This window comes from Cynocephalus volans, chromosome 5 (assembly GCF_027409185.1).
Source record: "Cynocephalus volans isolate mCynVol1 chromosome 5, mCynVol1.pri, whole genome shotgun sequence".
Taxonomy (NCBI): Eukaryota; Metazoa; Chordata; class Mammalia; order Dermoptera; family Cynocephalidae; genus Cynocephalus; species Cynocephalus volans.
The window spans coordinates 156,095,269-156,118,217 of NC_084464.1; the positions used below are offsets into that span (position 1 = coordinate 156,095,269).

Genomic DNA, 22,949 nt, shown 5'->3' on the forward strand with positions numbered 1-22,949 from the left:
GCCACTCTCCTCTTCCCAGAGGACAGAGCTGAGGCTGAAAGTCCCAGGCTTCTAATCAATGGCTTGGTCTTTCTAGTGACCATCCCCCATCTGGGAGCCCACCAGAAGTTACATCATTACAAAAAAAGGCACTCTTATCACCCTGGAAATTCCAGGGGATTAGGACTATGTTAGGAACCAGGGTCAAAGACCAAATATTAGAATAAAGATACACCTAGCACCACCATTGCTCAGGAAATTACAAGGGTTTTAGGAGCTCTGTACAGAGACCAAATATGTACAAGGATACTTCAAAAAGTTCATGGAAAAATAGAACTAAAAGAAAATATGAATCTTTCCATGAACTTCTGAAGTACACATAATTTTTATGTTATCAGAATATCACAGTGGGTCATCTGAGTTAAAAATTCACTAATAGCAAACCTGGATCCAACTGTCAATAGTCCTTAATTTTAATCTTTAGTCCAGTCTCAGCCATCAAGGAGTCACAAAGTAAAACGCTTGAAGGGGCCAGGCTGGTAAAAGAGCAGAGCCGGCCAGCTGCGGCTGCAGAAGACTGGAAAGTGCGTTCTCTGTGGGGGCAGCCTCTGCTCCCACCAGCAGGTTGCTGCATTTGCGGGAAAGCTGAGCTAGTGTTCTGATCTCCACATTTTCAGAGATAGACTGGAAATCTCCATTTTTATGTTGTCTTCTCACTTTAACGTCCCTCAGCTACCACATTTGTTTTAAAATCTTCACTTGATCTTAGCCAAAAGGCCTAGAAGTGATTGTCTTAAAATCTTGAGCCAAAAACCCATGTGGATGGCATATGCTTATCACTCTCTGGTTTCTGACCTCTGCATTAGCTGTTTCAGCTTTTCCTTGGCTGCTTGACTCCTAGGCTATTGATAAAAATACTGAGACAGAGGAGAAATTTATAGAAAAGGAAACAATTCAGGGATTAAGACGGGGTTTTTACATCTGTTTTAAAATTAAATACAAAGATAGAGGACTGACCATTATTTTTCTCTGATCCTTGTCTCCTCTGTGAGCACATTGTGCAAGAATTGAATGTCTCTTCCCAATGGCAAGAGCCTCACACTCACAGGCCAGAAGAGGGCACAGGTGCTGGTTCAAAGCTGGCAGTCATAGACAGGAACTTGCCCATCAGTAGGGCCAGGAGCTGTGGGCTGGGTAGAAGCATTGGGACTAGACCGCTGGCGTCTAGTTCTGTTGTTAATTGGCCCAGATCATAGTTTCTTTTCTTTTATTTTCCTTTTGGCATTAGTCTCAGCTTCTCTGTGGCGGCACTCTTAGGGCTATGTACTGCCTGATAGTAAAGGGCCCCTCCGGCCACTGGAGGTGGGAGATAGGGGCATTAAACAGTGGGGAAAGAGAAGGAGAGCTGGCAGGGACTGCCTGACACAGGGACTGTTGTCAGGATATTAGGCCACTGATGCTGATTAATCACTTCTTTTCTCCCACTTTTTTCTTTCCCTTCCCCCCCACACTCCAACCCATTCCTTTGCATCTTTCTTCTCCTTACCCTTCTCTCACCTTTATTATTAATGTTAAACAGTTGCTTTTCAAAGATCTGTCATCCGTGTGTCCTCCCTAATCTTCTTGACTTAAAGGGTATTTGTTCTGCTTATTCATAAGTTTGCAAGATCAGATTTATCAGTGTGTAGGCCTCTAGGAGGCCTTCTGTTGTGTACCACTTAATATTTTTATGGTATGCATTTATCTGAAGTTACTTGGACTGACAGCCCTTTTTTAAAAATTGTATTTGAAGTATACAACATAAAGTTTTGATACACATACTGAAATGATACTACAGTCAAGCAGTTAACATACCCATCATCTCAGATAGTCATCTTTGTGCGTGTGTGTGGTAAGAGCACCTAAAATCTACTCTCTTAGGAAATTTCCAGTATACAATACAATATTATTAGCCTTAGTCCTCGTGATGCACATTAGATCTCTAGACTGTCATTCTACATAACTGCAACTCTGTACCCTTTGACCTGTATCTCCCCGTTTTCCCCTGTCCCCGTCCCAGTAACCACCATTCTACTCTCTGCTGCTGTAAGTTCAACTTTTTCAAGATTCCGCATGTAAGTGAGATCATACAGTATTTTTCTTTCTGTGTCTGGCTTATTTCATTTAACATAATGTCCTCCAGTTTCATCCATGTTGTTGCAAATGGCAGGACCTCCTTTTTTATTCCGTTGTGTATGTATACCACAATTTCTTTATCCACTCATCCATCCACAGACACTTAGGTTGATCCCATATCTTGACTGTTGCAAGTAATGCTGCAATGAGCATGGGAGTTCAGATGTCTCTTTGACATACTGACTTTATTTCCTTTGGGTATATGCCCAGAAGAGGGATTACTGGTCATATGGTAGTTCTGTTTTTTATTTCTGAGGAACCTCCACAGTGTTTTCCATAACGGCTGTGCCAGTTTACTTTCCCACCAACAGTGCGTAGGGGTGCCCTTTTCTCTACACCCTCACTGGTACTCGTTTTCTCTTGACTTTTTGATAGTAGCCATCTTAACACATGTGAGGCGATGTCTCATTGTGGTTTTGATTTGCATTTTGTGTGGTTTTGATTTGATAATTTGGGGTGTTAGCACCTTTCATATACCTGTTGGCCATTTTTGTCTTCTTTGGAAAAATGTCTATTCAGGTTCTTTGCCCATTTTTTAATCAGGTTATTTGTTTTCTTGCTATTAAGTTATGTAAGTTCCTTATATATTTTGGATATTAACCCATTATCAGATATATGGTTCACAAATATTTCCTCCCAATCCGTAGGCTGCCTTTTTATTTTTTGATTGTTTTCTGTGTTGTGTAGAAGCTTTCTAGTTTGATGTCGTCCCACTGAAAGTCCCACGTTGCTTTCATTGCCTGAGCTGTTAGTGTGATATCCAAAAAATCATTGCCAAGGCCAGTTTCAAGGAGTTTTCCCCTATGCTTTCTTCTAGGGGTTTTACAGTTTCAAGTCTTATGTTTAGGTCTTTGATTTATTTTGAGTTTATTTTTTGTGTATTGTTTAAGATAAAGGTCTGATTTCATTCTTTTGCATGTGAATGTCCAGTTTACCCACCATCGTTTATTGAAAAGACCATCCTTTCCCCATTGTGTCTTCTTGGTGCCCTTGTCAAAAATTAGTTGATCTGACAATCCTCTTTAAGTTGTTTCTAATTTGTCTTTTGCACTAAAAGGCAGAATCCATTATTCAAGCCTTAAAACAATCTGACTACAAAGCCTGTACTCTTAACATCTACATTATACTCCTATAGTATACTTTTCTCTATTCTTAAAAACTGATTAGCCCAGTGAGTGGTTATTATCAGAAAATTAAGTAATTTCATTTTTATTTTGTTTTTCTTTGCTGATGGTCTTCTGTTCCCACCTCTAGCAACTGGTGATGATGATGACTGGGATGAAGACTGGGATGACCCCAAGTCCTCTTCTCCTTACTTTAAGGATTCAGAATCAGTGGAAGCAGGGGGCATTCAGCGAGGAAACAGTCGTGCTGGTGCCTCTTCCATGAAGCTACCACTTAATAAGTAAGTTAAAAATGGAGTAGGAGAAACCAGGATCTGGGTGTAGAAGAAAATAAAATACATATATAAAGTATATAAACTATAAATATAAAGTGCAAAATATAAAAATATATCAAATACAAAGAGGCAGTGGCTTTTTCTCTTTTCAGTCTTGTACTAAGTTTTGCGTCATTTTTATTTGGATCTTAGCTAGGAAGCTTTTTTTTTTTTTTTTTAAGAATATTCATTTACAAAGTTAATAAGTGAAATATTTATTTTATGTAATGATCTGCCCAATAGCTTTGGTTACTTCTACCTTTATCAACTTTATGACATATTAAGGTTCCATTGCTAAATGTCGTAAGAAAGGTAAAAATAATAATATTAATAATAAAAACTCTCTTTTAAATGTTTTACTCTTTTGTTAATCACTTACCACATGCCAGGCATTGTGCATCATGGTTTGTATGCGTTTTCATGTAACCCTCACATTCTTTGGGGTACATGTAATCCCTGTTTTACTGGGATGGGAAAAGCAGAAGCCCGGAGAAGTTAGGCAGCACTCAGGCTCACGTCGGTGGTAAGTGCTCTAAGTCAGGATTCCAGGCCCTCCATCTCTGGGGCACATGCTCTCAGCTGCTATGCCTAATGTGGTTAAGATCTTTGTTTTCATTTAGATTTCTCTTAGATTCCAAAAAAATGTTTTTAATAGTACTTGTAGATAAATCGCTTAACAGGCAAATGTAGGGAACATGGACATAGCACTGTAAGATTTTCTGGTAGAGAGTTGTACATAAGTCTGTAGTTTACACCAGTATAGCTTGAAGGAGATATAAATTATGACTTTAATAAGAATCTTCAAGTACTCTTCTTCCAGCAGTTATGTTTAAAATAGTTTATTTTCTAAAATTACTAATACATCTTCTCAATATTCCAAGTCCATGATTCAAAGCATATCTATGTCTGGAAAAAAATTAATTTTTTTTTTATTAATCTATGTCTGGAAAAAAATGAAAAGATAATGTTTGACATATTTCTAGATATTAAGATCTAGGTCTAGATCTAGTTTAATGAGTCCTACAAGTTCTCCATAGTATATTTAAATAGCTTCAGGTGATTAAATGAATTATCTTAAACCGCATACTTTTTCTGCCTCTCTATCCAGTTTCTTCCATTATGTATTTTCATGCTAAATTTCATGCGCAATAAAATTAATCATTCATTATCAACTGTATCTTGTTTCTTAGAGTCAAATTTGAATTTCTCAATATGGTCAGTAGTGCCATATATTACTCTCAGTTGTTCTTTAAACCTAAATATAAAGTGTTTTTAAAATCCACTTAAATGTAATTTGTCTCTTGGCCCTATTTTGCAAATGAGGAAGCAGAGACTGTGAAAAATGAGCAGCCAAGTTTTCATAGCTGGTGACTGAGGCTCTGGCTCATGCCTCCTGGGTCTCTGACTCTAGTTTCCCACGCTTTCCTTTTCTCCATGCTTGCTCTCTAACTTGCTGAATGATCTCAGGCAAGTTTGATGACCTGTTTGAGCCTCAGTTTCCTCATGTCTAAAGCAAAGAGGGCTCATTAAATGATTCTTTCTGTTCTAAGATGTCATTCCAAGTTGAAGTTGAATTAGCATAGTCCTAATGTGAACCTGTACCTCTGAGGCTTCTCTGTCTTTGTGGTACTGGGAACAATTTAAAACCCCATGTATTTTTATTTAACTAGATTAATGTTTAATTGAGTCACTTAAATGTATGAGTTGTAAAAAAAAATTTTTTTAAGTATTAATGCTTTTTCAGCAATTAGTCCATTTTATATAACAGCTGTATTCCAGTCATGAAACAAAAACCTTATACTAGAAAAGGAGATCAGGAATTTAAGTATGCTTGAGCATTATAAGAATCCATCTTGATATTCAAATAATGAATAAATTACATTGCTGTTCAGTGAATATTAACTGAGTGTGCATAGTTGGCCACAGAGTTTGCTGTGGTCTATAAGAATACCAAAAAAATGTGAAATGTGATTTCTGCAGTCGGAAGCTTACAGTCCAGTCAAGGAGTTATCACTATATGTAATACCCACAAAAGTGCACATTCTTTAATAAAAGTGGTCCAAGTCAGCCCATGAATTCATTAAGCATTTAGTATACTTCCAGAACTCCTCTAGATCGTGAAAATACAAATTCTTTCTCTAAGATTCTTCTAATCTGCTGTAATGTGTAAATGGGTAATGGGAATTAAGTGTAATAAATTGTACAGCAAAAATATGCTCAGAATGTGAGGGAGCACAGAGACAGCTTTTCCTGAGGCTGCAGGGAATACTTTCAAAGAGATGATGACATAGTTACTGATCATTTAAATTTATTGAGTACATACTAGGCTCTTTACAGAAATATTTTCATTTAATTCCCTTAATTAAAAGGTATATCATCTTGGTCCATTCTTGACACAAGGAGACTGAGGCTTCTAAAGCCACAGAAGTGTTGGCTTTGGGTTTCAGTTCCAGGTCCCTCCAGCTCCAAGCCTCTTCTTTGTTCTGTCTTGCATGAGCTGTGTTTTAAAGAATGTCTAGGGAAAGGGGACTGGAGAAAGTCCATTGAGAACGAAAGAAAAGAAACGGATCCCTGAGAGCATCACTTTGGCTTTTGATTTGGTATAGGAAGGAAATTAGAAGTAACATAACTGGGATTTTGTAGAAATAATATTTTTTCTCTATTTTAGGTATTACTCTTTCTGAGGGGTTTTTTTTAACTGTTTCTTAGAAATAATTCTAAAACCAAAATTAATCTTGTCTTTTTCAGAAGTAGCACTTTGAAAGGCTATGCGTTTATTCTAGCTCTTCTCTAATTTTAGAAACTTCCTTTGGATGTAGATTTTTTATTTCTGGAAGTAGTCAAGTTTATTATGTTTTTGAGTCTTACATGACCATCCCCCGTCATCCCCCCAAAAGAAAAGTAGCCAAATTTATTTATTTCACTTTGGTTCTCTTTACTAAGGAAACTTGTTTTCTGTTGGGTCTCTTAAACTGGTTCTGAAGGCAATTCCAAAAGAACATGGCACAAATGCTTATGAACAGTGGCAGCTTCTTTGGGATAATTGTGGCCTCCCAGAGTGAGTATGGTGAAAGCCAACTTTAATTGGGTGTGGAAGTGCCAGCATGTGGCTGTTGTCCCATGTGGTCAACTCCAGTTTGTGTGCTGGGTCCTTACTGCTTCTGTGAACTGGGGGGCATTTTTCAAGTCTGTACCTCTCTCCTTGTTGGGTGATAGAATGTTTTGGACCCCATTAAGCAAATAGAGTACCCATAAATATCACACCTTCTGGAGTCAAACCACTCTCTTCACCAGATCAAGCTTAATTAAATGACTAATTGGCCATTGAACAATCTGATTATATTAGGTTTTGTTTACCACAGTTTCCCAGCTCTAGCACATCTGAAAGACAGAACAAAGTTAAAACTGGTGCATTAAGTAAATGTGGACAAGACTTGTAGAATTCTTATAAGAAAAGACATAAGGCTCACAAGCATTTATCTCCATGACTAGATTTCCTGGATTTGCAAAACCTGGAATGGAACAGTATTTGTTGGCCAAACCGCTAGCAAAACCCAAAGAGAAAATTCCCATCATCGTAAGTTTGTTCATTTTTGTTTATTCGTTTTGTTTGTAATTCATCTCTTTTATAATACCTTAAAGCTAAGAGGGTTGTTAATCTTTTGGAAAGTATTTTTAAACACATTTAATGCCCCAGGTAACTGATAGTCTATGTTAGTATTTTAGGAGTACTAAAGATAATTAGCATAAATTAATGCTGGTCATTATATTATTTATTCTTCGTTTTTGGCTTTCAAACTATTAATATTGAGCCAACAACACTCATAATATATATATTTTTAATAATTTTTTCTAAAGTATCTTTTAAATATATTTTACATATTGTTTTTCTACTAGCCCTAATTGTTTAGCTAATCAACTCAATTCAAATATTTAGGCTCCTATCCTGGCAAAGTACGTGTATGTTATCAGAATAAGATGTCTTTTTCAATATGTTGCTAATAGTGTTTTTTCCAATAAACCAGCTGTCAGGTCAAAGTAAGGAGCTGGCAATCTGGGAGTTTATGACACCATTAAGAATATCTGTCTTAGAATAACTTGATTGTTATACAACTGACACAGGCTCTTTGGTTTCATCCCATATTTCTATTACTGATAGATTTTTTTTATCTAGGTAATATCTAGCTATATATTCCCTATTTAAATTCTGGAAAAGAGAACTGTGGCTATCTTCTGACCCCATTGATATAACCTATAACTAGAGGACTGGGGGCATGGGGGAGCCTTGAGAGTAATCACCAGGAACTCAAACAAGGATGAAGAGACGTCTGGTCTTATTCTGTCCTAGGATACTTAATAAGATTGCAGGAATGATATTGGATTCTTTAGTTACTTGTTCCCACATCTTTGAAAAGCTTGAAATCTTGGAAGCTTCCGGTCAGAAGGATTGTAACCAAGAGCCCCTTTTATCCTTTTTTCTTCAAAGCAAATTTGGGGTAATTATTTCCTGAGAAGTTATAGACTATTTTAATTTTTTCCTGTTCTCTTCAGACTTTTTTATTCTTTTCATTAAATTTAAAAGTCCTCAGAATTAAGAGCCCATGGCTCTGCCCCTCAGATTCGTAAAGGAGACTTTGTCACAACCATGACAGTGGTCGCAGCCTTTTCATTGTCCCACAAATGTTAGGTAGAACTGGGCCCGTGTACCCAATAGGGAGGCCTGCCTGCGTGGGCTTCATGCTTGGAAAAGGAAGCTGAGGAAAAAGGAAAGCCATCTAGTCTTCAGGAAGCCAAGAGAAAGCAGAGACCTGGTTCCTGCTTTGTAGGTGCAGAAACCCCGCCCACTAATAAAATATGGCCCCAAGGATATTAGGCTCTAGCCAATTAGAGTCTCCTCTCTTGGTCCCAGCCACTGAGGGAAGTTCCCCCAGCTCAGCTTATGAATTCCTGCTCTGCAGCTTCAGGGCATTTCCTGAATCCAGGCTCCCTTTGGGGGCATCAGAGTAGTTTGTTCTCAGAGATCTTCTCTTTAACCCCCTTTCAAACTTCTGTGATCCTCAGTCACCTTCCAGACCTAATAACCTCTGGCCTTTCCTACCCCACACCACTCTTTCCCTCTTCCACCTTTAGAAAGAATTACGACTGAGTATGCATCTTTTTATATCTGTCTGCCCTTGTCTCTGAGATCTCAGCCTAAACAAATCTCTCTTCCTTGAGCCCAATCTGCAAGGTGTACCTCATTTTCTATTTACTTTCCTATTGTACTTTTTCTAACTGCAAGATTAAAACCTATTTTATAAATTATTTTCATTCCTCCTTGAATCTCCGAATGAATCTCTTTCCAAGAAAGAGTTCCATTTACAGAACATGTGGTGTTTTTTTTTTTTTTTTCCTCATCTTATTCCTGGGTTATTTTGTAATTCAAGTGCTTTTCTATTTCAACCCCAGAAGATAACATATTCTCAATATAATAAGGACTCCTATTGCTCTTTATATGTTCTTTGATAAGACCTACTGTCATACACTCTGGATCTCTGAAATCTATAACCGTGATCAGAGTTTATGAAATGAATGAAATTTTTGTGAACCAACCTGAGACCACTGGCGATGCAGGAAGTGATTCCAGGAGCCTGTGCATAGTCCCCATGATCCAAGTTCCTCTGCAGCTGACTCCGTGGCCTTGGATGTAGTTTTAAACAAGATGAAAGCAACCAGAATTGGGACAGCAGACCTATTGTCACTTAGCAGCAGTGCCTAGGAGAAACCATCCACAGGCTCAAAACTTAAATGCTAGTTCTTTATACCCCTTCTTCAGCCCCCATCCCCAGTTACAACCCTAGTAATCTAGTGCAAGCCTAATAAGCCTCACCTGAGTTTTTGAACTTTTGCCTGCTAGTCACAGACAAGGACAGTGGAGAAAGAATGGGGGCCTACCTTCTTTGAGCAAGCCTTGCCCAGGTGGGCATAATACCTGGGGACAGGAAGTCAGCCAGCTCAACATGCTTATGCACAAGCACTCCTAAAAGAAAACGGCTATCCTGGTTCTTGCTTTTGAAGCACAGTGACCTTCTATTAGTAGTAAAACAATGGCTATCAGGCTCTAGCAATCTGATTAGCCATTTCTGAGAGCTAGCACAGTACTATTCAAAGTGTGGTCCACGGACCAATTTCACATCTGAAAACTGCTTGTTACTTCTCCAGGAGAGAAGTACAGAAAATGACAATGTTTAGAAAATTTGATGGCAATTTGACATTAAGAAATCCGAATGTGTAATATTTCACAAAACTATCAGTCCATGATAGATTGGAAATTTCAGATAGCTTGAGACAACTGGACTAGAGAGAGAGAGAGAGAGAGATTGTGTTCTAACCAGCACTCCCCTAGAGGGGAGGGAGGCCGGTATCTCCTCTGCATGGGCTGAGCTGCCCACACGGGGAACAGAAAGATTTGTCCTAACAAGTGTGTTCTTTACATATAACATCTCTCAGGAACAGAAGCCACTTGTGTAACTTCTCAAAGAGGAACAAGAATGATCCTCCAAAGGACTTTTAGTTCTGGAAAGAATCATTTACTGGTTTATATCATTGTATTTAATATTTTTCCATGTAACAAAATTAACTCTTCCTGGAATGTTGTGTAGGTTGGAGATTATGGCCCAATGTGGGTTTATTCTACATCTACATTTGACTGTGTGGTAGCAGATCCCAGGAAAGGCTCCAAAATGTATGGTTTGAAGAGCTACATTGAATATCAGTTAACACCTACTGTAAGTATCCATGTTAACAAAACCAGAATTATGCTTGCATCACTGGTTACAACTTGCTTTTTCTCTTCGTTTTCTATAATTGGTGTTGGTAACTTTTTCTTCTCTCTCCTTATTTCGTAGAACACTAATAGATCTGTAAACCACAGGTATAAGCACTTTGACTGGTTATATGAGCGTCTCCTCGTTAAGTTTGGGTCAGCCATTCCAATCCCTTCTCTTCCAGACAAACAAGTCACAGGTGAGTGTGCGAAATGCCAAACTCAGGAGGATGACAGGTAAAAACTCCTGTCAGATTGTCCTCCTGTAAGTCAGTGATGGCATTTTCCATCCTTTGGAGCAACAAGATGCATGCTGTGGACAAGGGGTCTGTGATCCAGTCTGCACAACAGATGTGAAGAGTCTGTGCCCCAGCCTGACAGAGGTATTTTGGGAAGATGAAAACTTTTGGTTTTAAATAAGCTGTTTTGATTTTGATTTTTTCAGAAAAATTTTCAAAGATGTCAAATTGTCATAGCAGAATGGAGAGTGGGGCTGCTGGCAGTCAGTCATATGAGGTGACACTTGAGTTGTCCCTGGTAGAGCAGGGCAGCCAGGCTGGCATGGATTGCTGCTTCCTTCTGCTCACATGGGTCCACGTTTCCCAGTTCTACGTCCAGTTCACCTACTCTCTCTCCCTCCTGTCATCTTTACAGCTTTAAATCACAGCTTTCTTTTTTTAAATGTAGATTCTTTCCATGAAAACTTCAGTTCTGCCTCTCCATATTTCCAAATTTCAGTCTGTTGCCTTGAGTTCTGTACTCTTCTTTATCAACTTGGTTAGCACAATATGTGCTCTGCAGTGTTTGAGGAAATGGATTCAATGCGCTATTTCAGGGTCATGGGCGTTTCTCATATCTTTTAGGTTTTAATACATTGTTTATTCTGAATCAAATAATTCAGTGCTATTTTAAAGCGTCATAGAGTCACGGTTCTCCTTCCATACTAAGGTTTGTTTAAAAGAAAAAGTTTAGGCATGCAGCCATGGGGGTGTCATGGAAAAGCAAGAAAGCAGCAGCACCTCAGTGTGAGGAAAGTTGAGCTTTGATTCACTGGCTGGGACATGTGCCGAGGAAACTGAAAAGCACAGAAGAGACTTTGTTTCCCCCTTCTCTCTTGTCTGCCTCCTGCCCGTGATAGGCGCACATCATTATTGTATAAAAACTCGCCTCTCGCTTAACCACTGGAGAAAATAAAAAGGAGTGCCAAGTAGACGATGCCACGACATCTCTGTGGACGTGTAGTCAATCCGCGAAAAATTTACAGTTCACATCAGTTGTTTATGGATTGTATTCTTTGTGGAAGAATATTGAACAAATCTGGTTTTATTCCTGGGTGCCAAATATTCACATACTCAGTGAAAACCTAAGTAAGGTTTGTTGAAAATGGGGAAATGAAAGTCTTTGCCCCCCCCCGCCCCTTTTCTATTTCTCTGGAACCTGATAGGAAGATCTTACCAAGCATAAAATAACATCAGATTCATAGTTTGGAGATAAATCAGCTATGTCAGAAGAATTTTCATGAGGGTAATTTTTCAATAAAATAAGAACCATGAAATTTCAACCAGTGATTAGGTAATAAAGTCTTGGTATAATTTAATTGCTCATAATGGGGAATTCAGTCTATCTCAAGTCCATGCCAACTTACTGGGTCTTTTCTGTCCAAGAGGGGGTTGTCTTCTTTCCGAGGGTGAGACTTTATTTCTGCATCACTTAAGCTTACGTAGTACTTAATCTCTACTCCTAATAAGTATAAAATTTGAAATGCATAAACATACAGGAGGTGTCTAGACACATTGTGCTGTTCAAGTGCTACTTTTTAGGTAACAAGTTTTTTATATGTGGGTCCACAATACTCTTCTTGTTAAAAGACTTATGCTTAATTGTACTTATAATTTCTAAAAGAAAGTTCAGGCTGCATTTTTTAAAATGTATTTTTAAACTTATGTACAGTAAATTCATTTTTTGGTGTACAATTCTATGAGTTTTGACAACTACCACTACAGTCTTATAACCACCACTACGTTGATGATACAAAACAATTGTCACCTCCCAAAGTTCCCCTGTGCTGCCTCTTTATTTTCAACCCCTTCTTCCAGTCCTAACCATGACAACTGGTCTGTTCTTTGTCCCTGTAATTTTGCCTTCTGTAGAATGTCACGATAAATGGGAGCATGTTGTATGTAGTCTTTTGAGTCTGGCTTCTTTCATTTAGCATATGCATTTGAGGTTCATCTATCTTGTATCAATGGTTTGTTTCTTTTTATTGCCGAGTAGGATTCCATAGTTTGTTTATCCATTTACTCACTGAAGGACATTCAGGTTTCCAGTTTTGGGCAATTATGAGTAAAGCTCTATAAACATTTGCATATAGGTTTTTGTATGAACATAAGTTTCCATTTCTCTTGAGTAAATACCTAGGAGTGAAAGTCATTTGGTAGGTATATGTTTAATGTTTAAGAAATTGCCTGACTGCTTTCCAAAGTAGCTGTACCATCTTGGAATCTTCACCAACAGTGTATGAGAGTGTCAGATAGTTCCACATCCTGCACTCAGTAGTCTCAGTTTTTCTTTATTTTAACCAGTGGGTAGTGGGATCTCATCATGGTTTTAATTTGTGTTTCTCTAATAGTGTTGAGCATCTTTTCATGTGCTTATTTCCCATCCATACATCTCCTTTGGTGGAAGCATGTGTTCAGATCTTTCTTCCATTTTTTAATTAGGTTTTCTTATTATTATTGAACTTTGAGAATTCTTTATATGTTCTGGAATGTGGTTTGCAAATATGTCAGATATGTGACTCGCAAATAATTTGTCCCAGCTGTGGCTTGTCTTTTCATTTTCTTAACAGTGTCTTTTGCTTTTTATGAAGTTCATTGTATCAATTTTCTCTTTTATAGATTGTGTTTTAGGTATTACAACTAAGACCTCTTTGCCTAACCCAAGTTCACAATGATATTTTCTTTTAAAAGTTTTGTAGTTTTAGGTTTTAGATTTAGGTCTAGGAGGCATTTTGAGTTACTTTCATTTGTATGATTAAGGAAGAGGTTCATATTTTTTTTGCATCTGGATATCCAGTCATTCTAGCACCATGTGTTGGAAAGACTATCCTTTCTCTGTTGAATTTCCTTGGCATCACTGTAAAAAAATCACTTGACCATATTTGTGTGGATTTATTTATGGATTCTATTTTGTCTCATTGATTTATATGCGCATCCTTTTGCCAACACCACACTGTCTTGATTAGTGTAGCTTTATGGTAAGTCTTTAAATCAGGTAGTGTGAATCCTCCAGTTTGGTTCTTTTTCAAGATTGTTTTTGCTATTTTTTCTTTTGCCTTTACATGTAAAAAAAAAGAGTCAGTTTGTAGATATCTATAAATAATCAAATTAGAATTTTGATTGGAATTGCATTGATTCTACAGATCAATTTTCACATGTTAATATTTAATCTTCTAATTCATGAATATAAACATATCATATTTGATTTTCACTAGTGTTTTGTAGTTTCCATAAACAGATTCTGCATATACTTTGTTAGATTTATATGTAAGAATTTCACTGGGGAGGGTTCTGCTGTAAATGGTACTATTTGTTGTTTTGTTGTGTGGTTTTTTTTTTTTTTTTTAAATTTCTGCTTTCCAGTTGTTTATTGCATGTGGAGATACAGTTGATTTTTGTATATCAACTTTGTATCTGTGACCTTGCTAAACTCCTTATTAAACTTACTTGTTTGGGGAGCTTTTTTGTGGATTCTTTGAGATTTTTTTTATATAGACAATCATGTCATCTTGGAATAGAAACCATTTTATTTCATTCTTTCCAATCTGTGTGCTTTCTATTTCTGTTTTTGCCTTATTGCACTGGCTGTATCCAGTATGATGCTGAATTTGAGTGGTGAGAGCAGACATCTCTACCTTGTTCCCAGTCTTAGGGGGAAAGCATTCAACCTTTCTCCATTAAGTAAGACATTAGCTATAGGTTTTTTGTAGATGCCCTTTTAACAAGTTACAGCACTTCCCTTCTATTTCTAGTTTGCTGAAAGTTCTCATGAATGGATGCTGAATTTTGTTAAACGTATTTTGTGTGTCCATCAAGGTGATTGTATGGTGTTTACTCTTTACTATTAATATGGTGAATTATGTTGGTCAGCTTTTCACTGTTGAACCAGCCTTGTATTCCTGGGATAAACCTCACTTGATGTTGACATATTATTCTTTTTATATATTGCTGGATTCACTTTGCTAATATTTGATTGAGAACTTTTGTGTCTGTGTTCACGAAGGTTATTGGACTGTAGTTTTCTTATAATCTCTTTGGTTTTGCTATCAGGGAAATGCTAGTCTCATAGGATGAGTTTGGAAGTATTCCCTCTCTTTCTATATTCTGGAAGAGATTTTATAAAATTCACTTTATTCTATGAACGTTTGATACAACTCACCACTGAAATCCTGTGGAACTGGAGTTTTCTTTGTGGGAAGGTTTTAACTATAAATTTAATTTCCTTAATAGATATAGGGCTATTCAGGCTCTCTCTCCTTCAGTGAGCTTTGACACTTTGGTTCTCTGAAGGAGTTGTTGGGCATGGACTTAAGAGTTGTTCATAGTATTCCTTCATACTTTTAGAGTTCATAGGGTCTGTAGTGATAGCCATACCTTCATCTCTGATTTTGGTCATTGTCATCTCTCTCTTTTTTCCTTGGTTTTATTGATTTTCTCTCTTATTGTTTTCTGCTCTTTTATCATTTCTCTCCATCTGTTTGGGGTTTAATTTGCTCTTTTTCTAGTTTCTTAACATAGAAGCACAGATTATTATTTGGAGATTTTACGCTCTTACAAGCATAAAATGCCACAAATTTTCCTCTAAGCAACTGCTGTAGCTGCATCGCATAAATTTTGATATGTTGAGTTTTCCTGTTCACTCAGTTCAAAATATTTTCTAATTTCTCTTTTAAGCTCTCCTTTGACCCAGGTGTCATTTAGAAATATGTTTAGTTTCCAAATATTTGGGCATTTCCCAGATTTCTTTTTGTTGTTTGTTCTCCAATTTTATTCTGTTATACTCAGCACATTCTTGGTATGATTTTAATATCTTTTTAAGTTTATTGTTTTATGGCCTAGCGTACAGTCTGACCTGGAGAATGTCCCGTGTGAGCTTCAGTAGATGTGTACTTGGCAGCAGTGGGGAGTATCATTTTATACTGATCAGTTGGGCTGAGTTGGTTGATAGTGCTGTTCCTGCTTCTGTATCGTTGCCAATTTTCTTTCTAGTTCTATCAATTACTGAGACTAGGGAATTGAAATCTTCTGCTATTATTGTTGTACTAGTTCTCCTTTTAATCCTGTCACTTTTTGCTTTGTGTATTTTGAGTTTCTCTTATTAGGTATACATGCAGCTTATGATTGTTATGTCTTCCTGAAGTAGTGATCCTTTTATCACTATGAAATGTCCCCCATTGTGTCTAGTAAGATTTCCTGTGTTAAAGTCTACTTGTCTAATATTAATATAGGCACGCAAGTTCAGTATACGTTGTTCTTTGAAACTAAGGTGTATTTCTTATTGGCAAGATAGTTGAATTTTCTTTTTTTTTTTTAATGAAGTCTGAAAATCTCTGCTTTTGGTTGGGGTTTTTAGACCATTTGTAATTAAAATAATTACTGACATGGTTAGACTTACGTTTGTTGTTTTGTTACGTTTGTTTGTTTTGTTGTTTTGTTTGTTGTTTGTTTTCTACATGTCTTGTTCATTCCTCTGTTCCTCCTTTACTGCCTTTCCTTTGTGTAAAATAAATATTTTCCCATGTACCATTTTAATTCCTCTCATTTTTTTAACTAAATATTTTCTTAGTAGTTGCCCTAGGGGACACAAAATGCATCTTTTTTTTAAACATCACAATGCACTTTAAGTTAATATTAACTTAATTCCTGTAAAATGTAGAAACTTTTCTCCTATATACTCCATTCCCTTCCCTCATTTTATGCTATTATTTTCATATATATTACATCTGTATGTTATTAAACAATGCCTTATGATAATGATTGCTTTCTAGACTCTTATGTCTTTTAAAGAAGTGAAGGGAAAAATTAGAAAAAATATATACCTATGGAGTTTTACATTAACCCACATGTTTCTGGTGCTCTTCAATTCTGCTTACAGGTTCAAGTGACCATCTTTAGTAACTTCTTTTTAGCCTGAAGGTTTTTTTCCTCTTTCAGCAATTTAATTCTGCTCTATTCTAGATGTGAATCTCTTTGTATTTATCCTGCAAATACAGAGTTTATAGAGCTTAATTGGAAGTATAGATTAAAGTTTTCCATCAAATTTGAGAGTTTTCCCCTTTATTTCTTCAGTGTTTTTTGGGCTTGCTTGCGTCTCCCTCTGAGACTCTCCTCACAGGTGTGTTTGTGTGCTTGATGTTTTCTGAGACGCATTCATTTTATGGCTTTTTTTTCCTCTCTGTTCTTCATATTAGATAACGTCTTTTGATCTATCTTCAGATTCACTGATTCTTCTGCCGTCTTGAATCTGGTGCTGAGCCCCTACTATGAATTTTTAATTTCAGTTATTGTACTTCTAACTGCAGAATTTCCATTTGATTCTTTTTTTATATAATCTCTGTCTCCTTCATAAGCATCTCATTTGCTGATTTCCTGTAATTTTCTTTAATTTCTTCAATGTGGCTCCTTTAGCCCTTTGAACATATTTATAGAAGCCTCTTTGTCTGCTGCTTTGTTTTTTTTCTGCTGAATTCAACATCTGGAGACACTTAGAGACAGTTTCTGTTGATGGCTTTTTTTCCTCAGTATGGGTCATAGCTTGCTGTTTCTTTGCATATCTAACTTTTTGTTGAAAACTGGACATTTTTGAAAATTTGCTTTAGCCACTCTAGATTCCGATTTTTCCTTCCTGAAGGTTGTTGCTGTTTCTGCTTCATGTTTGTTTAAGTAACTCGGCTAGGCGAACTCTCTGAAATCTTTCTCCCCTGCAGCTCAGTGATTTCTGTGTTTATTTGTTTTTCTTTCTTTTAAATTTGGCTTTACAGGGTTTTCTCCTGTGTCTTTGTGGATTGATGGTAAGCCTATGATTGATTAGACAGAGGTTGTGTGGATCCACCTCAAGCCACTAAAGCTTCTGTTCCTTCTCCATGTGACTGTGTAGGTGGGGGAGTGCATTCAAAATGCAGGTCACTTTCACGTCAGCCCTGGCTTTCACTTTCTGCAAGGCCCTTCTGTGTCTCCTCTACATGTGTGTGCAGAGTTGGCCAGGAATGTGTGGCTGGCTTGGACGCTGTCTAGTCTCCACCGTTTATGTATGCACACAACCTGAGCCTGGGACATGTGTGGCTCAGCCATGCAACCTTGGCTGTCAGGGCTGTTGGCCCTCCCTGTTCACCCACCTCTGAAACTGCCCCTGACACCACCACTGAGCATGGGCGTCTTCCACTGCCTGAAACCCAGTGAGCCACCTCCTGCCTGGCAGGGAAGCTGCAGCTGCCGGTCTTCACAGCCTGCTCCACCCTGGCGGTACCTCTGTGTCAACCAGGTAGCAGGTGGGGAGGTGCACGGGCAGCCAGGAGAGATGAGAGCGGCCCAGAGTGCCGCAGATTTCCACAGAGAACAGCAAGAATACCTGAAGCTCAGCGGTTTCTCCAGCATGAACACTTCTCAGAGGGCTATTGGCCTTTGGCTGCTTTCCAGTGCACTGATTTGTTGTTTATGTCAGTGTTGTCCAGCTTTATAGTTGCTCTTTGGGGATAGAGTTAGCTGATCTCCTCATAGAAATAATCACTCATCAAACTCTGTTTTAGTATGGCCATGAATTCTGGGATAGCACTTTTTATTACTGCATTCATGGAAAAACTGCCTTTGCCATTTGCAGTTTAAATAATTTAAAAAACAAGGTGAAGGAAAAGCTCTAGCCCTGAGTTACTTTTCACAAGTTCTGAATTTAAACTTGCATATTTGTAGATTATATCGCATTTTTATGAATATAGAAATGTCATGTAGTTTGTAAGAATGACTGATTAAATTCCACTTTTCATTCCTTTCTTGGCTGTAGGGCTTCACATGTCCACACAGAAACTTGCCTAATGTTACTTTATAAGAAAGAGATAGTTTTTCATACTGAGAAAAGATTTACTTTTTAATTGTTTAAGTACTTTAGTGATCCTTAAAGAAAATAGCACTTGGAGGCTGTGATTATTCTTGTCACAGTTAAAAGATGTGTTAATGTGTTAAATAGGAATTCTTAGAAACTAAAAAGTCTCTTGATCCTTTCCTGTGGGTTTCGAGCATTCACTGTGTTGCTTGCTTTTAGGTTAGTGAAAGATCATCATGGTTCACCTTTTACTAAATAGCTTTCAACTGAGTAGCCAGTAGTCGTATAAATAGTTTTTCAGTTAAGTAATAGTCATTCGTTTTATACAAAGTTGTATGTCACTCTTGGTGGGTCTCTTGCAGGTCGCTTTGAAGAAGAATTTATCAAAATGCGCATGGAGCGACTTCAGGCCTGGATGACCAGAATGTGTCGTCATCCAGTCATCGCAGAAAGCGAGGTGTTCCAGCAGTTCCTAAATTTCCGAGATGAGAAGGTAGGACATTTTATTGTTACGGTCTTAGACGATATGGAGGGTTGTCACATTCACACTGAATTTTGTGTCTGAAAGAGTTGCAGTTATGTCAGTTGTCATTTTTCTACTTGCTCTGAAGACAATGAGGAGACAGTTCTAAATCCCGGCCGTGGGAAGTTGATCATGATATGTGAAGGACTGCTGCCAGACGGGCTTCCCGGACACGCGATGAGCCCTTTCTTCCTGATGCTTTTAAAAATAGGGTAGAGCCCAAACTCTTAGCAACGTGAAGTGAGGGGAGTCGGGCGGGTGCTTTCTTCTGATCACCTTTGACCTTACAGTGTAGTCGTATTGTGGAAGGAGAAGCAGAGTCAGGGATGAACCACTGTTCTTGGAGCTGAGTCGTTTCCCCGTGACTGTAGGAGTCAGTCCAAAGGAAATGCTGGTCTCTCTGCCCACCCTGCTCTCTGCCAGTAGTCATCTGTTTTTCATTGAAATGAAGAAAAAATTGGCTGCTTGACATCTCATAATTGTCTGCTTTGGAAATAGTTTTCTCTGTCATTAAGTATTTACTGTACTCTTTATTGTATTGTTTTACTCTCTAAAGACGTTTTCTCCATAATTTATCTTCTCTCATAACAAATATTGCATATTTTAGGAAAGATTCGAAGTAATAAAAGCATGAGTTAGCTCAGAAGCAACAGCAGATGCTAAATATATTATGATCCTAGAAAAAGTTATGAAGTTATTTTTGTCTTCAGTCACATAATAGAATATTATATACCCTGTTGAACTTTCAGACAGGGATTTACTTGCTAAACTTCCTTATAGTAATTTTTCCTTGTTGAAGTGAACACATTTTCAATGTCTTGAATAGGGTTTTATCCGTGTATGTTTACACACATATGCATAGGCTTAACGTAGCATAAATATGATCTGGGATTTATTTTCAGTTATTACCTGTTTCTAGAATTGACAGGCTCATTCGATGTGTTGTATGTCATCAGGTAGGGAATGAGAAAACATTGAGATTCTTCAGCATTTCTTTGTGAGTTTGTATATATTACAGGTCTAGCCTTGCAGACTGCTCTAGCAAACACTATCTTTTCTGGTGCGATGCGATAATCACAGTATGTATGTCATGTAGCTGTGTAATAGTGACACTGAGTTCTTTGAGTGAGTTCTCTAAATGTCTTGTTACTCTGTAGTAACAACAACTACATGGAACCCCCTCCAAGTTTGTTGCCTTCCTGGTTAGCCACAAGATTTTAACAAGAGATTGATTTGCCAAGGAGTTGATTTAGAAAGCACTTCTAAAGGTCATGTTTGATATGTGGTGGTTTTAAGAATGATAATAAATCCTAGATATTGGTTGTTTTCTTTTTGTTTTAATGACTGCTGCCTTTAAAGATTAATTATCATAAAAGTGGTATAAGAGAAAAAAAGGAAGGACTTGGAGTCTGGGCACCTGGATTGTAGTTGTGGCCCTACTTCTGACTGCCTCTGTGATCTTGGCCGAGGCATTTAATCTCTTTGGGCCACAATTTCCTCACCTGCTGAATGACAGCATAGAAAGAGATAAAAATTGTGATTCTGTGATCAGTAGTAGCTCATATAAATGGTGGACATAGAAAATCCTAAAGAATTTACAGGGAAATTATTAGAAATACACAGTAGCTGGAGATAAGACATTGCATATTTGTCAGCAAAAACAGAAATCAAAAATCTAAAAACTGTCAATTTTAATAGCATCAAAAGTATCAAGTATCTAAGAATAAATGCCAAAAAAGTTACAAAAGATCTACATAGAAAACTATGAAACATTGTTGAGAGAAATGAAAGACCTAAGTAAATTTTCCAGTACTGTGTTTCATGGATTGAAAACAATAAAGATGACATGTAGAAAATCAAAGTGCTAAGAATAGCCAAGATGCTCTAAGAAAAGAATGAACTGGGAAGAGGACTTTATTGGAGATCAAAACTCATTGTAAAGCTAAAATAGTTTTAAGTGTGGTATTTGTGGAAGGATAGATGGACAGATCGGTAGAACAGAGTAGGGTGGACACTTGATTGATGACCCAGTAGAGAACGGGCAGTCTTTCCAATAACTGGTGCTGGCACTATTGGGGGAAGAGGAAATGTGGTCACTACCTCACAACTGTCTACTGCTGATTTTGTTAGGGTTGGTGTTGGTATTGTGGGTTATTTTTTAAAACATGGCCTTTCCTGTTGAAGATATATAATGAGACATTTACAGATGAAACAATATTTCTATGATTTCCTTTAAAATAAGCAAAAAAAAAAATTTTAAATACAAAGTAGAGTGGAGGAGAGCAGCTACAAAACAAGACTGGCAACTCACGGCGAGGGGCAGTGGGCACAGGCAGGCGGCTGGGTGGATTGTCCACGTTCCAGTGTCCTGAGGGCCCGGCTGGGTCTCTCCTCGCAGTGGTGGGAGTCATGGCAGGGCAGGCGTTTGGAAAGCTTCTTCCGCTCTTTTAGTATCGGTTTAAAGGAATGCAGCCAAAACTGTAACCGAGGACGTATTGTGCTTCCAGAAAAATGTCAAGGAGAAGTATCACAAGCAACCATAGTAGCCGTTGGATCAGGCTCTAAAGGTAGAGATATAACCAGTTAGAGTGGAAATTGAGATAAAATTTCTCGCAGAATATGGAGGCACCAGAGTAGTTCTAGACAAGGACTATTTCTTATTTAGAGATGGTGACATTCTTGAAAAGTAAGTAGACTAAAATAAACCAGTATTGAAATAGCATCATGTGAAGCGGCTCCATTCCACTGAAGTTCTGAAATCTTTCATGTAAACAATTTCCATGTCTCTCTTATAATAATCTAATGATACAAAAAGAAGATGGGCAAAGTGTTAATTATTGAACCTGTCTGTACAGGTTTATTATACTTTTCTCATTACTTTTGTATATGTTTGAAAGTTTTCATTGTATAAAGTTTCTTAAAAATCAATGTAAACATAAAAAGCACCACAATAAAACTTCTAGAAGGTCACATAAGAGAATATCTTCATACCCTTAGAGTAAAGAAGGATTTCTGAAATAAGACACAAAAAGACTAACCATGTAGGAAGAGATGGATAAATTACAGTACATTAAAATTAAGAACTTGGTTTGATCAGAAGAACCAAGAAAAGTGAAAAACAGCTAATGAGTAGAAGATATTTGCAACATATATAACTAACAAAGGGCTTGATTTTAGAATATGTGAAAACCCATACAATTCAATAAGAAAGATAGCCCAATAAAAGAATAGTCAAGAGATTTGTTAATAGACTTCACAAAAGAATCATCAACAAATGTATAGAAGTGTATTTAATCTCAGCAGTCAAGAAAATACAAATTAAAACCATAAGATATCAATACACACTCCCAAGATAGCTGAAATTAGAAAGTCTGACCATACTAAGTGTCTCCTTGGTGAGCTGAGATGCTGAGACTCTCACAGTTTGCTCGTGGGTGTGAAAATTGGCAAGACCAACTTGGAAAACAATTATGTACTAAAGTTGAACACACTGTATTAGTCCGTGTCTTTTGCTTATGACAGTAATACCTGGAACTGGGTAATTTGTAAAGAAGCAATATGCGTTGCTTATAGTTTCGGAGGTGTGGAAATCCAAAGTCCCAGGAACACATCTGGTGAGGGCCTTCTTTGGTGGTGACTTCAGTGATGCAAGGATCTCACATTGTGAGAAAGGTAGAAGAAAGAGAGAGCTTCTCACGTGCTCTCCTTTTAAAGCCATCAGAACCACACCCAGGACCACCGTTAAACCATCAATGGATTAACCCATTCACTAGGGAAAGGTCCTCACAATCTAATCACCTCTTCAAGGCCCCTCCTTTTAGTTACCATAATAGGATTTCCCACCTCCTAACACTGTCACAGTGGGGATTAAGTTTCTAATACATTAAACTTTGGGGGGACACAATTCAATCCATAGCACACACTCATATGACCCA

At 37.6% G+C, this 22,949-nt stretch overlaps 1 protein-coding gene and 1 pseudogene across 2 annotated transcripts in view; both read left to right on the top strand.

The window, feature by feature from the left end:
• SNX9 (sorting nexin 9) overlaps positions 1-22,949 on the top strand; it is a 118,309-nt gene that overhangs the window by 78,859 nt on the left and 16,501 nt on the right. For both annotated transcript variants that reach the window (XM_063096665.1, XM_063096666.1), the window contains 5 exons: positions 3,409-3,559; positions 7,085-7,169; positions 10,234-10,359; positions 10,480-10,597; positions 18,854-18,984. In XM_063096665.1, the coding sequence (XP_062952735.1) occupies positions 3,409-3,559; positions 7,085-7,169; positions 10,234-10,359; positions 10,480-10,597; positions 18,854-18,984 (611 nt within the window). The remainder of the gene's footprint in view (positions 1-3,408; positions 3,560-7,084; positions 7,170-10,233; positions 10,360-10,479; positions 10,598-18,853; positions 18,985-22,949) is intronic.
• On the top strand, positions 21,424-21,713 carry LOC134377656 (10 kDa heat shock protein, mitochondrial-like; annotated as a pseudogene).